The sequence below is a fragment of the Syngnathus acus genome, chromosome 2 (genome assembly GCF_901709675.1).
Source record: "Syngnathus acus chromosome 2, fSynAcu1.2, whole genome shotgun sequence".
NCBI lineage: Eukaryota > Metazoa > Chordata > Actinopteri > Syngnathiformes > Syngnathidae > Syngnathus > Syngnathus acus.
Genome location: NC_051088.1, coordinates 5,106,406 through 5,122,361, shown reverse-complemented (window position 1 = coordinate 5,122,361; position 15,956 = coordinate 5,106,406). Strand labels below are relative to the sequence as shown.

General features: G+C 41.9%; 1 protein-coding gene across 3 annotated transcripts in view; it reads left to right on the top strand.

Moving 5' to 3' along the window:
- The window catches only part of LOC119115318 (forkhead box protein J3-like), a 41,394-nt gene that overhangs the window by 20,847 nt on the left and 4,591 nt on the right, over nt 1-15,956 (top strand). For all 3 annotated transcript variants that reach the window (XM_037239737.1, XM_037239748.1, XM_037239728.1), the window contains exons 3-8: nt 1,833-1,907; nt 3,009-3,092; nt 9,191-9,292; nt 11,189-11,335; nt 12,409-12,613; nt 15,718-15,945. In XM_037239737.1, the coding sequence (XP_037095632.1) occupies nt 1,833-1,907; nt 3,009-3,092; nt 9,191-9,292; nt 11,189-11,335; nt 12,409-12,613; nt 15,718-15,945 (841 nt within the window). The remainder of the gene's footprint in view (nt 1-1,832; nt 1,908-3,008; nt 3,093-9,190; nt 9,293-11,188; nt 11,336-12,408; nt 12,614-15,717; nt 15,946-15,956) is intronic.

Below are 15,956 nucleotides of genomic sequence, written 5' to 3'. Positions count from 1 at the left end.
AAGCTCACAATCACACACGTGCACACACATGCAGACAAACACACACACACGCGCGCGTACACGGAGGCACATGGATGCACACACACCCTCCACCCCAAAGCATGTCCCTCAAACCTTACTTTTTGTCACACATCACATTATATCACATTGTATTTTGTCAAAAAGTCAGCCATGCTTGTCAAACGTGCCTTATGTAACCAACATCCTCAAGTCCAGGAACCCGCACTCCTTAGCAAGCCGCATTAAACAGCACAACACCCGCGACTTGCTGTACACACAGTCATCATTAATCGTGAGGGGGGGAAATGCTCTTCTAGTTCCAAACCCAAGCTGCTCCATAAACGTCAAAGTCTGTGCTGTAGATGGTCCTAATGCTGAGAATCCCTACTCCTACAGTATTTTCTCCTGGAGGAGCATGTTTTGAAACACGGCTCTTCTCTTCAACTTGATACGGAGGCTCAAACAAAGCCTGAGTGGAATAAGTGGGGAGGTGTAGTGTAGTTATTCCTCCTATCCTCCATCATCTCCTCCTGGTATTAATTAGCAACAGCAGATGAGTGAAGAAAAGAAGCCTGAAGGGAGAACAGGTTCACGCCAGGTTAGCCTGCACTGATATGAGTTTTCTTCTTTTGCTTTCTTTCGTTCTTACACACCGACTATGCAACGTGTTAAGGTTTTGCCACAAAAAGGATGAAATAGGGCCTGTTTTTAAAGTTGTTTTTATATGTTCCAAAATCACCCCAAAAAAACTTGGCTATAGTTAAGACAGTGCTTATTTTTTATTAAGTGTCCTGCTCCATTTTGGTTGTGGCTTTTTGTCACTTGTGCACAATTGTCAGGGCACAAACAGACAGCTACAGTTGTGATCGATTCAATGCCCTGAGAATACAATGACCGGGGTGAATGACAATATTCACAGTCATGCCAACTTGAGCATAAGCGCCACCCACCGACCGAGTGTTCTTCGATGCAATTGCACCATCTTCAAGGGTTATGCTCTATGCATTTCACTTTATCTCAATTTTCTGCAGTGTAGCATTGCAAAACTTACAACTCCACAAAGGCTGCACAGTGAAGTAGTGATTAGCATGTCTGCCTCACACCCAAGAGCTTCTGGTTTTGAGCCACATTCCAAAAATGAGCATGTGAATGGTTGTTTGTCTCAATCTGCCCTGAGATTGCCTTGAGACCAGTCGAGGGCGTAGCGGCAAGAAACAAGGGTAGCAACATAAAGTGAAACTTCATGATCAGGTTTTTATATCCAATGATGCACAGGCAACAATTGTTTCCGAGAGAGTTTTAACCTCCGCCCTCCAACTGAACCTCTTGCGCCACCTTTGGTAAAACTTTCTTGAGGCACCACTGATAAGCTATCCCAAGATATGCTACAGGCACATTTAACATGTTTTTCAAATGTAAACCATGATGCTTGCTATCTTCAGACCTGACTGATGCCTGTCAGGCTGCTTGGGAGGACCACACACAAAAGCCAGTGATGACTCAATGTTGGAGACATCTTGCGTCAATTTTGGTCAAGTGGTCTCATCCCAAAATGTAACCATCCGTCGAAATGGACGATATTGACCAGCCTGCTGAGTAACGAGGAAAATCATTTCGACACCCTCACAGAGAGGCTTAGATAGAATTCTGTCACGGATTGGAGTCCACGTAATATTCTCACATCCGTCTAAGGGCAGCAAATGGAGTGAATGCATTCACCTTTTTACTGAGCAAGTGCTAATGTCATTTGTGTATTGTTAATTATAAAAAGAAAAAAATCTACTGTCGGTTCACTTGTTCTCACAGCATTCCTTCCCCTTCTCTCTTTGCAGAATTCAATTCGACATAACCTGTCCTTGAACAAGTGTTTTCTGAAAGTGCCTCGCTCCAAAGACGATCCTGGCAAAGTAAGTCAGTCTCCAATATTGCTGCTGTTTCTTGGTACATGTTTAGCCCCCCCTCCCCGTGCCACATTTGTGCACTCGTCAGGGGGTGCGCCATGCTGCTGGGATTTTGGGGCCATTGAAAAATGAATTAAGAAGGAAGAAGGTTTAAATAATTCAGAGTGAATCCTTGAGCTTGAGCGGAGGTCTGCGAAGACATAAAGCTAGCGGCTCCCCCTTGATTAGCCCTGCTTGGACCTGACCGGCACCTCAATTCACACCTCAGATCGAAGTGGTCGATAGCTCAGCACGGTGGGAGAGAACTTGTATGTAACATTGGCTGTATGAAGCCATTGAGGGAGGCAAGAAACTAAATCATGCATGTGCGCACGTTAATTGGCTGTGTACTGTTCAGTGATGTGGGACTGAGAGACAGGGGGAGGAGAAAGATGAGGGAGAGGTGTGTGTGTGTTCTGTTCACATGTGTGTGTGTGTGTGTTTGTGTGTGTGTGTGTGTGTGTTCATGGCCTGGATCAACCTCCTGAAATTCTATGTCTGCTGCTTTGGACCTCTTTGGGAGTCAAGGGGAAACATGAAAGAGAGATACCGGGAGGAAATCAAGGAACAAATTGATTCACTTCTTTGCTCTTATTCTTTATTTGAGAGTTGTTGCCGTGCTTGTGCGTTGTTTATGAAGGAACTAGTGACGAAAAGTAGATCTTGATTGCCACGCTGCCTCCCTCCAATATAGTATATGTATACTCAAAAAGAATTCGACATAAACTAAAGATATTTGATAGTCAAAGGCATCATGTGTAAACACACATACCTGTCAAAATCTCTTCACACTTGCATGTAAATTATATTAATACATCAAATGAACGTTTCCCGATATTGCTCAAAATTATGCCAAAGTGGTTGTGGAAATAAAATTGCATATATACTCTGATTGAATTGTTGAGTGTTTTGGAGGGCTGAACCGAAAGATCATCTTGGACTATTTTGTACTTAACTTCCTGTAGTCCATTGCACAAAGACTGAGAGGCAAGCATCGAATCATCATCATTCTTATTTTATATTCATTTAATCGCTGCCATTAAACGTAACATTGGGCTCCTCCGGCAGGGTTCCTACTGGGCCATAGACACCAACCCTAAAGATGATGCTGCACCCAGCAGGCCAAAGAAGAGGCCTCGCTCTGGAGAAAGGGTAGGTCATGTTTCCACTTGTCGATTGTTAAATGCACACGCTTGGATTCCTATTGTACAGAATGCAATGTCTGAGTGAAATCATTATTCACCAATACAAAATACAAAACGGTTCTATGAATTGTACCGTTTGCTGTCCTTGGCAGGCTTACTGCAATGATACACTTGACTGTTAAGGTCACCGTGACCCGTGATCTCACATGCATCACATTTCTCATGAAGTTGTTACCTTAGAAACCTGGGGAGTTGAATTCCATTACATTTGGAACAAGCTTTCACTGCAAATACTGTTCCTTTCCATCTTATTTTAAACAAACAAGCATGCGGTTGCTTTTTTTTTTTTTTTTTTTTGCACTGAAGGAATCCTTTTATTAATCCCAGAGAGGGGATATTCCATTTTGTAGATATTTTGCATAAAAATCATGCTACACGTACGCACTCCGGTAATAGTGTAAAAACTAAGTTCTCTCAGGGAACAAATTACAGGCGGTGTTTGATTAGGATTTTTTTTCTGTCAGGTATTTTCTTCTATTCCTTTTTTTCAATGAACCATTTGCACTTTAATATAATTCAGAGAAATGGGCTGTTGTTGCTTTTCACTGCTCAAGTGACATTGACATTTCCACCCACGCTAGTCAGCTACACATTTAACACAGAAGAGCGTTATAAAGAATTCTGTCATTTTAAAAGGTAAGAATGCTGCTTTGTGATAAACACAGTCCAATGACTACTTATTGGACCATATTTGTATTATTGCGGTTGCAGTTTTCTCCGGTGTCAAACTTTACTGCATCATACAGGCAGCTGTTTCTAATATTTTGACTCGTGTAGCTATCAAAGAAAATCTGAATATTAGGAACAGCTCAGTGTAAGACAGTTGTATACCTCTGCAAAGGACAGTGGCTGATTTTTCTTTTTAATATGTCAATTTGCTGTTTATGACTATATTCCACGTCCTCTAGCAAGCGTGGTATCTCATATGCACACCTTACTTTTGCTGCACGCTATTTTCTTTCAGATCAAGCAGGGTTGACCCAGATGTAAGTGTGTGCTAATTGCAGGCTGGTAGACTTGTTTCATACTCAAGACGCCACAGAAAACAGCAGGTACAAGCGTCTGAGTAGATGCGAGGGAAAATGAAATGTTTTTTGTGGAAAGTGATTGACAGCAACTGTGGCTATAAATATATGTAACTCTGCATCAACCCAGCAGACTGCGGCTGGGTGAGTCGTGAACCTGTGAATGCGAATACAAAGAAAGCAGAGTGAGCTCTCCGTTCCAGCCGTCATCTTGTTGTCTGGGTATACTCTGATCATCATTGCACAGTTTCAAAATAATTATCACGCTCCTCAGCGCACTGAGAGATTCAATTTGACCTGCAGTCAACTAGATTGGCATTCATTTCCAACCACCTTCACAGCAATGTGACCGATGAACTGATTATGAAATGTCACAATCAAGAGAAATGTTCCCTCTCTGGAAAAGTCAGTCGTGTATACCTGAAAGCCGTAGCGACTTCCATGTTTTGCTGGTGTTGATCTTTAAGTTATACATTCTTATGCGATGATGATGTGTGTGTGTACTGATGTGCACGGTTTGTTCAGAAAGATCAGAATAAGTGTTTTCACGCGCGCTGATCGGATAATCAGTCAACATAAGCCAACCCTCTCATTCGGAATGAAATCTTCATTGGAATGGTCAGAATATTCCGAATGGGGTACATGAAGCATTTTTATTCCAATCGGGATTTTAATTTGAATAAAAGATTCCATGTTAACGTAGCCACTATTTAAAAAGTGTTGTTGTTTCCTTTCAATTAAAAGTTCAGATGGTGTGTACTGACAATGACTGTTAATCAACACTACGATGTCAAACTACTGAAATGACTTAGCGCACTTATGTTGCAGATCAGCAAGGACTGCAAGTCAGGTTGTGACAGTCAGCCTTGCCCATATTCAACTTTGACAGTGGTTTTTAAAGGCCAATGAAGTCCTTTGATGGCACGTGTGTCGCCTTCTTTGCACCTATTTTTTTTCTAGGCTACATTGCTGCTATCATTCACTGCCTCATATCCCAAAATAATGAGACATTTTGGGTGGGCATAACTTTGGCCTATATGTGTACAGCTACGGAATGACTGCATTAATTGGCCCTGGGGTTGCTTGAAGTGGATGAGTCGTTGCGGGCTGGAAAACACTGTGGATGAACAGAGCCTTTTCAACACACGCCTTCGCTTGACATGAATGGTTGCACTGCTTGTAAAGCACATGACACAAAGCTTCACACACTGCTCTATGCAAGGCGTCTGCGGTACAGTGCGATCCAGAAATAAAACTTTCATCAGCCTCAAGTAAGCACGGCAAGTTCTTATTGTTTAATCGTCTTCAGCGATGACGCCGCTTGAGATGGTGTCGCCAGTGAATTTTCCATTCCGTTGCCTTTTGCGTGCGCTCGCAGTGCCGAGTTTAGATTTTACCACCCTTGTCAACATGCTGCCTTCAACACTTGCATAGCTTAGACCTTTGGGTTGCAACTCGCATTTTCTTGTATCTAAATTGCGATCCACTTAAGAAAATAATAAAATGCGTACTTTTAAGAATAACCCCTTAAATGCTTGTTTATCATATTTTAACTTTGCACTCTCAGGCTACATGTTCAAAATGATGATTAAAAACTGTTCATGAACATAATACATGAACAAATACTGTCGCCCTTGAATTGGGAGGCGAGGACAGAGTGACATCACAATCAATCACCGGTGCTGTTGATGGTGACTGAAATTTGACCAATGGACTGGAAGGTGGGACAGAAGTTATAGTACATTGTGAGGAAATTAATTGTCGGCTGGATGTTTTTTTTTGGAAAATGTAAAAAAAATGGATAAGTCCTGGTAAAAGAGGACATCTAGTAACCTTGAAACAACGGTGCTAGTGTACATTCAACACTGAAAAAACATATTTATGTTACAGGTTACCTCTCAGTGTTTTTACTTTTATATTATCAATGTTTGGCAACTTAACACACACATGATGTTAGCTTGATTTATCGCATGACTAAATGGGAACTCGAGAAATCTTTCTCCTATTTGTGTGGAGTCACCCGTTATTGAATGTGATTCTTTTGTTCACAAGCACATGTGAACACACACGCACACGTACTACGTACACACACAAACGCGATGTCATTTCATTCAAGAAAACCACACCACTTTTTAATCATCGCTAGTCTTGTGCATTCTTTTCATCGTTTGTCTCTGTCAGTCTGCTGAATCTTGATCATTATCTCTCGCGCTGTCTGTCTGTCTGTCTGTGTGTCTGCGTTCGTCTGGGCCCGCATACCTGCCTGCTCTCATCTCCGACGGGAGGCTTTTAGGCTTCAGGCGGGCTCGCAGTGACAAAATGCGCAATCAGACTTTTTGAAGGTAAAAGACAGAGGAGGCACAAGAAATGACGGGAAGGGGTGAAAGGAGAGCATCCAAGGAGGAATTAGAGGATGAGACTAAGAGGAAAAAGTCACGCTGCAAGGGGAACTAGATAACAAGGAGATGAGGGAGCGGAGGGAGAGTATTCCACTCTTATGTTCCAGTTAATTACCACACAAAGCCTCGGGCTGCCGTTAGACATATTTTCTTCACCGGGGATTTTTTTTCTTTCAAATTACAAACATTAATTAATTCCGAGGCTTGTCAAGTCGTCTTATATGGATGGGCCTTTCGACCTCCTTTCTTACGCCTCGCTTACAGCGCTGGCAGACACACCGCGGGCTGTCACTTGGGCTGAGGCGAGGCAGGAGGGTTTTAAGTGCGAGGCGTTATCATCAGGAAAGGGGGGTGGGAGAAAAAAAAGTCTACTAAAAATGTCTGGCTGTTTCTTTGCTTTAAGTCAGCGGGATGCGGGGCTAAAAAGCGGTTGTATGCATGCATTGTCTAAATGTGTAGACAGGCAGCCTACCTGCATCTCTCAGCTTAATCACTCTCCTTATTTTCTTCTCTCTGGAATTGTCTGCCACCACTCAATTATCTCTCTTCCCTTCTTCCACGGAATCCCGTCTGCTTTGTAACTGGCTCCACCGGGGAGACAGCATCCTGTTTCTTTGGGAGTTTATCATAAATTAAAGATTGCATTGTTACCAACCAATCCTCTTACTGTAAGCAGTTTGGGAAGGCAGCACAGAAAGCAGCCTTGAACCCTAAAAGGAGTCAGGCTTGAAAAAATATAATCCACCTTTTTCTTTTTTTCCAGGTGTCGAATTTGTCCCTTGTTGATCTTTGGCTAGTTCCCTGTAGCCTCAAATTCCGTTAACCCTTATGCAGCTCTCTGAGGACACAAAGCAATGAACTCTCCTGAATCTATTCACCATGTTTGAATAATGCATGAGGATGCCTTGATGCATGTTAGTGCGTGCAATGTGTCCACTTTGTGGGTCACTTAAGTGTCCGGCAATTTAAACGAAGCACGCATCAAATAGTTTACAGAGTTGCGGCCGCGGGCGGTCTGGTGATTCAAGAGGCTCCCGACGTAATCATAAATTTGTAACATTCAGACATTTCTCATAAGCAATGTCACTTTTCATTTCCTCTCTCATTTTTACTCTCACCCCCTTCTGCATATTTCTAATCAACAGAGATCATATTTGAACTATGCTTTTATGTATGAGTAAATGGAAGAAACGCACAAAAGGACATTGGCGCATAGTAGACAATATCAAATGTCAAGTGGTACTTTCGAGTTCCAACACCCAAAAGTTGGACCAAAATTCGGTGAAAAATATCACATTTTTGAGTTGGAACCATTTTCATAATTAATTGCAGCGCCCATTCATTCATCCATCAGTGTCGCCATGCTTGCTTCCCCCGCCACAACTTGGACCTACTTTTAGCTGAGGAGGATACAGTCGAGATGAATTGGACACAGCTGACACTTATCATCACAAAGAATTATTAAAGCGGTAGAAGTCGAAAACTATATTAAATGTTAAGGTTTAAGGTTCCTATAAATTACAGTGCAGAAATAATATATAGCGCTGCAACTTGATTTTTGGTGGGCATTTGCTCACTTTCATATTAATCTGTTGTGACTGGGCCCAATCGGTTGTTATGGAGCCGATTGTGGTGGAAGCTACGTCAGTATTAACTGTTAACGGCTTTGAGCTTTAAAAAGGTTATTTTAATATTAATAATACATTTTATCTGCAAGGGCCTTTTGAGACCCCAAGGACACTGCACAACAATAAAACAACAGTAAGAGCTGAATTATACAGGAGATATAAAACAAACACATGCAGTCCAGAATAAAGAGACTAGGTGATCTTAAATAGGTGTGTGTGAGTTCAGATTTGAAAGTGGTAAGAGAGACTGAGATGCGTCGGAGGTCTTGAGGCAAAGAGTTCCAGAGCTTGGGAACGGAGTGGATGAAGGTCTGACAAGGGAAGTAGAATCATCAGTCAGGAGGCAGATCTGAGTGGTAATGTGGTCATGCAGGTGTGGACGTGCAATATTGTGAATGGCGTTGAAGGTGTAAAAGAGCAGCTTGAATTGAGCTGTAAATTTGTTCGTTAGCTAGTGAAGTTGCTGAAGAATGGCAGGAGGTGCCTTATGTGATGACATGCATGCAGCGGAGGGGGACCCAAGAGGGTAGAGTTGCAGTCGTAAAGACAAGAGTCGGGCTGGGCGATATGGGCATTCTTTTTCTAACTTTCTCTAAAAAAATAACAATAATCTGATGTTATTCTACAAAAAATATTGTAAATCTGCACTTTAACACAGACTGTAAGAGAAATACCAGGTTAACACTAACTCTGTTATTGATATGCACATTTAATGGGAATGTGATGTTGAAGTTGCTATCAAACTGGATGAATAATATACCGTAACTTAAGAAGGGAAACCTCTCCTTCCCAATTCAATAAGTAGCACATTTAGGCTATTTTTTTCGCTCTCTCTTTCTCTCGGCCTATCGCTCACCCTGCAATGTCTTAAACTTTTGGTCTTTCCTTTAAATAAGTAGAACAGTAAACATGTTTAAAGCAAAACACTTCTGTTCTATTGAGCATTTAGTAATTCATATTATAAAAATGTATTGCTTCTATCTCTCATTGCAGGCGTCAACCCCTTACAGCTTGGAGTCGGAGTCTCTGCGAATGGACTGCATCATGTCAGGTGGAGCGTCTCCCACTCTGGCCCTCAACGCGGTGACAAACAAGGTAGAGCGGATGCACGTATGCCTCTTGCTTTTCTACTTTGAATTATTTTAATGAGTAAATAGTGACAAAGAGTTACCTTTTCTTACACTTAAGCTTTCAAATTTGAGTAACACGCCAGTAACCACCGTAATATCACGGTTGAGCTATTGCAGTCTTGCAGGGATTTTGTGTGTGGTACATGACACCTGACCTCGATCAAACAGAGAGTTTGTGCGGTCGCGGCAGCAACAGCTTTCACAACACGTCGCATGTTCTGACCTTTTGTGAGGGTCATTTATGAAGCAATATTATGAAAGATGGCTATCACAGAGAGCCTTCTACAGTACATGTAAATCATGTTTCAATACCAAGGAAAATCTCAGAAAATTTGACAGTATTAGGATGAAACAACAAACGTGTTTCACTTTAATTTGAAAATGCGTATTTTGGATATTTCCAAATGAATTATCAATCAGTTAATTATAATAAAAAATCTGCCAATATCTCAAAAACTAAAGCTTATTCAACAGATGTCATTTTTGGATTCAGCAGCCCGGAATTAGTCGAACACCATTAAAATGTTTTAGGCGTGCAAAAAACAAGAAAAGAAAAGAATAGATTATTGCTTCCCTCACACAGTTGTGTGCTACTTCCCAATGATCTTCAAGGACAGCTCGTCATAGACGCTGACGCATTTTGCTATGACAGTGATCCAGTGATTGGAAGGACGAAGCACACGTCACCGGTCCCCTCCCACATCTTGACAGAAAGGTGGCCATCAATATGTCACACATTCATCAATTAGCAATTGCATCCAAGCACGTCGAAAGCTAATCTCTTAATTCTGTTGTAGCAAAAACATACTGGTCAATACCTCATTCACAGTAGCCCTTAGCACAGTCGAGGGTGTACCCCGACTCTCTCCATAAGTCAGCCCCAATGCCACTCGTGACCTTGAAAACCATCAGCAAAATAGACAGTGAAAAGATGGATGGCATTCTGTTTATATGCAAAGCTTAAAATGCCTTCATAAATCACTTGAGTGTACATTTTTTTGCTGCGACAAGGCCCACACCTCAACATATTGGCGCGCTGCAACAGACTTTGATGTACTTGTCTTACTCAGTCTTTGTGTCTCATTTGTCTGAACAATTAAATGTAGCCCAAAGGCAGCACCGATGCTGTTTCACCACTCTGACAACGCAGCCAAACAAGATTTGGGATTCAACGCAATCCCGAGGCATCGCTTTTAAAAGCTTTCCAATCGGTCACCATCAGATAAAACAGAAGTGGTAATTGTAAAGTTAGCTGTGGTTACACATAATCTGTGCATCAAGGAAAGGCAGCATTATTTAGATAATTAATTTCATACACAACGCAATATGCTTTAAAAAAATAAAAGTTTTTGAAAACAAACTAGATGACAGGAGATAAGAAAAACATTTTATTTAATTGGTTTGAAATACGCTTTAAAAGAGCTCAAGCACAACCAGGACAAAAAAAATCTGGTTATTCCATTTGTAGCAGCCTAACAGCTAAATGCTATGTTTACTTTGAGCTCTGGGGTCCACTAATTGAGTCTGCAGGCCTCCGAGCCCTATTGGATTCATATTCCATGGGCATTTTAAAAAAAAGAAATATTCGGGAGTTAAAACATACAATAATTTATTGACCAGTAGCAGAACTAGTCTATTCTGTAGCTAAACGGGAGCCAGTGGAAAGACTTTAGAACTGCAGTGTACGCGATAAGAAGAAGTAGAAGAAGCAGCAGCTTTCGGGTCTTCCCTGTCAGGAGTCGCCACAGAGAGGCACACACATGACATGTTTGACGCAATTTTTACATCGGAGATCATCGATTGTCCGAGTAAAAGGCGACAAACTAAAATAAAATTAAGATACCTGTGTATGTGCATGCAGGTAGCACTGTACAGCCCGAAAGCTGACGACTGTGAGAGCCCCGGCAGCCTGAGCAACAGTCTCTCTGAGCAGAGCATGACATCCATCAATCTGAACAGCATGAACTCTACCGTGACCGGTGGCAGCAGTATGCACAACTACACCCCGGTAAGACGTCATTTTGGGATTCTTTTACATGTCTTCTTGCAAAATAGCATTTCTGTGCCTTTTCTGTCGAGTCACTTCAAGTATACAAATTTAGATGAATGGTCAGTCAGTGCAGCCACCATTTCCAATTCCCATAATGCTGTGCTGGCAAGATGTTAAAAGTATATTTGTGGTTTCTGCCCCTTCAAAGGAAATAAAACGTTATCATCAAGTCCAAAAAGACTTTTACCCCAAAGTAAGTGCAGCACTAAAGAAGAATATCTGTTCATCGTGTGTGTCACTCATCTTTTTCCTGTGTATCCCCACCTGCATGAGCAAAGGTCAGCTCAATCTCATCGATCTCATCAACCTCTCATTTCACCAGGCCTTCTTTTGTTTTCTACTACCCCTCCACCCCGTTGCTTTCCTACATTTGTCATTTCACACCTCATACTGTATGCCGTGTGGCCGGATGGCCTCGGCTCGGGAGTTAGTTGGGTCTTATTACCTGTCGTAGGTGATCCCCTCCTGGTTGCCTGTGATTACCGCTGAGCGATAGCTTGCCGACAATGATGCACTTGATGGAAAGTCCACGATTATTGGCTGGAGGTTGAATGCTAGGAGGATGCGTCATGCTAAGTGTGTTTCAAATTGAAAAGGGATAAAAGCAAAGTGCTTTTGTAGAAGGGTGGATGCTGAGGAAGATGACAGCTGGGATGAGGGGAGTAAGTCAGCGGCATTCAGATGGAGAAGAAATGCCTTCTTTTTAAGTAGCCATTAAAATTCAACTCTTTGCAGGGGATAGGGGCCAAGCCCTGCTGCAAATTGTGAAAACCCGTGAGAATTTGACATTTCCCCAAAATGGAATTGTAATTGCCTATAGATGCTACAAGATGGTGGGAAAGAATGTGAAACTGACTATTTTTTCCATTTAGATTGAATTTTTAATTGTTGCAAAATGAGGATCAAACTCTGTGCTAGCGTTAGGATTGAAACTTTTCATGTAATTAATATCCCCCACCAATAATAGTTTACTGTATAATTATATTTATTCACTAACATTTGCACACGGTTTGTTCCTCCGTCTCCCACAGGCGAGTAGTCACTCCGAGCCTTCGTCCCAGTCCTTGAGTCTTCAGCAGCCCGCACGGCCTCCCCCTCCTCCTCCGCAACCCCAGTATGCTCTGCCCGTGCCAGAGTCGCGGGACAAGCACCTTTGCTTCTCGGACTTTGAGGACTTGAGCGCGTCCTTCCGAAGCCTGTACAAGTGTGTCTTTGAGCTGTCGTTCTCGCAGCAAGGTGGGTGTCGGCGCTCGTCTTGTCGTCGGACTACACTTTATCTGCTCGTGTTTGCCTGTCTGATGTCTGCACTTACACTCGTTCACGGGGGCAAAAAAAAAACCTCTCCATGTCAGACTTCCTGCACATAATTAACTGTCAAGCTTAAGCTCTTGAAATTGATGTGCAACTTTAATATTGCTTTCACAGCACGGGAAGCGTTGCGGCATTAACCTCCCAGCACACGCTGCCTCTATTGTATTTTAATAAACAAACAATCTGCTGTTCCGCATATCTGCATTTTACGGCCCGCTCAGTCAAACGAGCAAAGGCAATTAAGAGCGAAGACTTCATCGGAAGGCAAGAAAAAGACAAACACATCTGCAGCTTTGATAGAAGCTAATTAGATTGCTTCTAAAGTTTGTGAAGCATCTCGCTAATTGCTTCCTGAAGCTTTCAGGTCACCCGGCCTCCTCCCACTTGGGCCTTCCCTGCATCCCACCACCCTCTGATCAACCTCCCCTCTCGCTCTCTCTGTTTCCTCCAGAGGCATGATATTCTTTCTTCTGAGAAGCATGTTGTGCATCTGCTGGATACACGGCGAGGATTCCTTCCATTTCTCGTCTGAAACGCACAGACAAAAAAGATAAAATGATGATAATGATCTTGATGGAGCACCTCGAATAAATAGTCTACTCTATAGTGCACTGCTCGCGATGCGCGTCCATTTTGGCGACAGAGCGTTCAAGATTCATTATCTCATCCACAGACAGAAATGATAAATATAGTAGTATAGTAGTACTATAATGACTCTTTTAAAACACAATATATGTATTCTGTATTTGCAATGTTTTGACACTGAGCAACAATGATTAAAATGTTTTAATCGCCGTAAAACCAGCGGCAGACTATCATCCACTTATGAACACTAATTGCTGAACCTCACACGCTGTGGGAGAGTTCAGCCACATTGCTCATGTGCAGGCGGATTAAGGGGCGTGATGTTAATATGAAAAAAGAAATACACAACCGCATATTGATGATACTATAAGTTAGAAAAAAATGACCACAAATGCACAACTCCTTCTTGCAAACACAACATGTTATAAATTTAAACTGTGACAGGACAACTGAAGTGATACTTAAATTGATACATCGATAAATGTTCTTTTTTCAATGTGCCGCAGGGTGGCTTTGTGACGGGCGCTCGGCTGGAGTCGAGCAGCGCAGCGTGAGCAGAGTATAATTTGCAGTCAGATAAAAGTTTTGTCACCCATGTTTGCCTTAATGTACCTTCACACGCACAGCGAACACGGCCTCCTATTCAGACGGTATTTAGCACTGCGTTGAAATTGTATCACTGTGTCAAATCAGCTAAAAGGTATGAGTATTGCCTCAGATACAAATGGAATTGTGGGCCAAGTGTCACATACACTCGTTTTGAAAGTCCGCTTAAAGTGCAGCCGCAGTACCTAGTGGGCATGTTCCAAATTCCATTTTCATTTTCAACGTTTGGCCCATCTTAAAATTTCATATCGTTCAAAGCGAAATCTGGACAAAAGCAGTGACTATGGTAGGCTATTAATCCAATGTATCATTGAATACATGAATTGAATCTATCAAAGTCACTGTAAAAATTAAAAAAGACATTTACTAGATCTTGAAAGCTGTAAGACGAAGACATAAAACGGAGCATTGAAAATACACACCACAAAGGGGTTGGAAGTTAAAAAGAAAGTGGATAAAAGGACGTTGAAGTGACGAGCGGGTTGGCAGAGAGCAAAGGGGATAAAAGACTGAATAAAACAAAATCACTTTTATAGGCAGGTAAAGCAAAATGACTCTCTGTTGGCAGCAGCGAACGTCCCCTCTCGAGGACTTGTCACACTCTTCATGAACTGACGGTCACATAAAGAGCCACCGTCCTCTTGTTTCACTTCACTGATCTTTGACGAAGTCTCAGTCGCGCCGTTCAGACAAATGTCGGCAACAGGTCGGCAAGGTGATGTACATGTGCCAAGTGAGTCACGTTTAGAAAGATGCTTTAATCATCTTTGGCGAAGAATCACATGAAAAAAAACATGAAATGTGTCTTCGCTAAAAAGCGTTCACTGAAACGCTGTAAATCAAAATATTTCAAAACACATCACTGTGTACGAAGGGAGAAGCTATACATTTATTTTACAGTTTATATTCATGCCAATTTCACAAGGTACATATGTGAAACAATGTATTCTGCTAAAATCCAAAAAGTAAATTGGTATATTGTGCATGCTTTGAATGAGTAACTATTTCAGTTGGGAAAATATTTGAGGTTTATTTTTTTATGGAAATATTTTACACAATTTATATCAGATCATCCTATCTGTTTAAATCAATCATACCAAGCTTGACAAGTTTGATAATTACTTTACCAGATGAGCCTTATTCAAGGAAATGTACGTCAATAAAGAGCAGACAGGGTGGCCATGTTTTTAGCTGCCATTATGGCAAGTGAGATGGAAGATGCCTTCGGGATGCCTGAAGGCTACACGATGACCTCAAGCAAAATATGTGAGGTTTCTAACGCCATCCCATGGTATAAAAAGAAACATGGCTTCTACATGATGATAATTTGCATGTGAGAAAACCCATCATCCACAGAAACTATCCATGGACATAAAAGTTCATCGGATGGAAAGGTAGTGTGATTGGTAAATGTGTTTTAGGTCAAAATAGCATGTTTTATTTATAACCTATTAGTTTTTTGTTTGGAAAACAACAAATGGGAGCAAATTGTAATTGCTAACGGAAAGTTGTTGGAGATAAAAAAATATAATGTAAGAAAAGGAAGTAAAACCTACTACCTACTAATGTTAATAATGTTTATGTGAATGTTTATATTTAACAAGATCTTTAATGGCTGCCCAATTTGGATCTAAACTAAATTGTACAAAATGAATCTCCTTACTTTGCTGAATATACTGGAGAGCCTCATTCTCGTCCATTGATGTCTGCTTCTGACTGATGCATACAATGTAATGCAACGTTGTTTTTGCCGTTTCCCACGGTAGCATTTTGGAAAAATTAATTTTCAAGGTGTTTGTCGGTGATGTCATCTAGCATATGTTTTGTGTTCCCAACAGCGTTGATGGTTATGCCCGGGGACTCGAACCATTCTGCTCGGACAGCCTGCTCATATCAGCACTCACCTGGTGCGGGGAACGGAGGCAGCGGCAGCACGGGGAGTGGCGGCCACCATCATCAACACAACCATCACCACGCCCACCACCCTCAGCATCACCTGTCTACCCACGGCCAGCACCCATCTCTTTCCCACCAGAGTCACAGTGGACAGAGTTGTCCCACGACAGGTGAGACACAC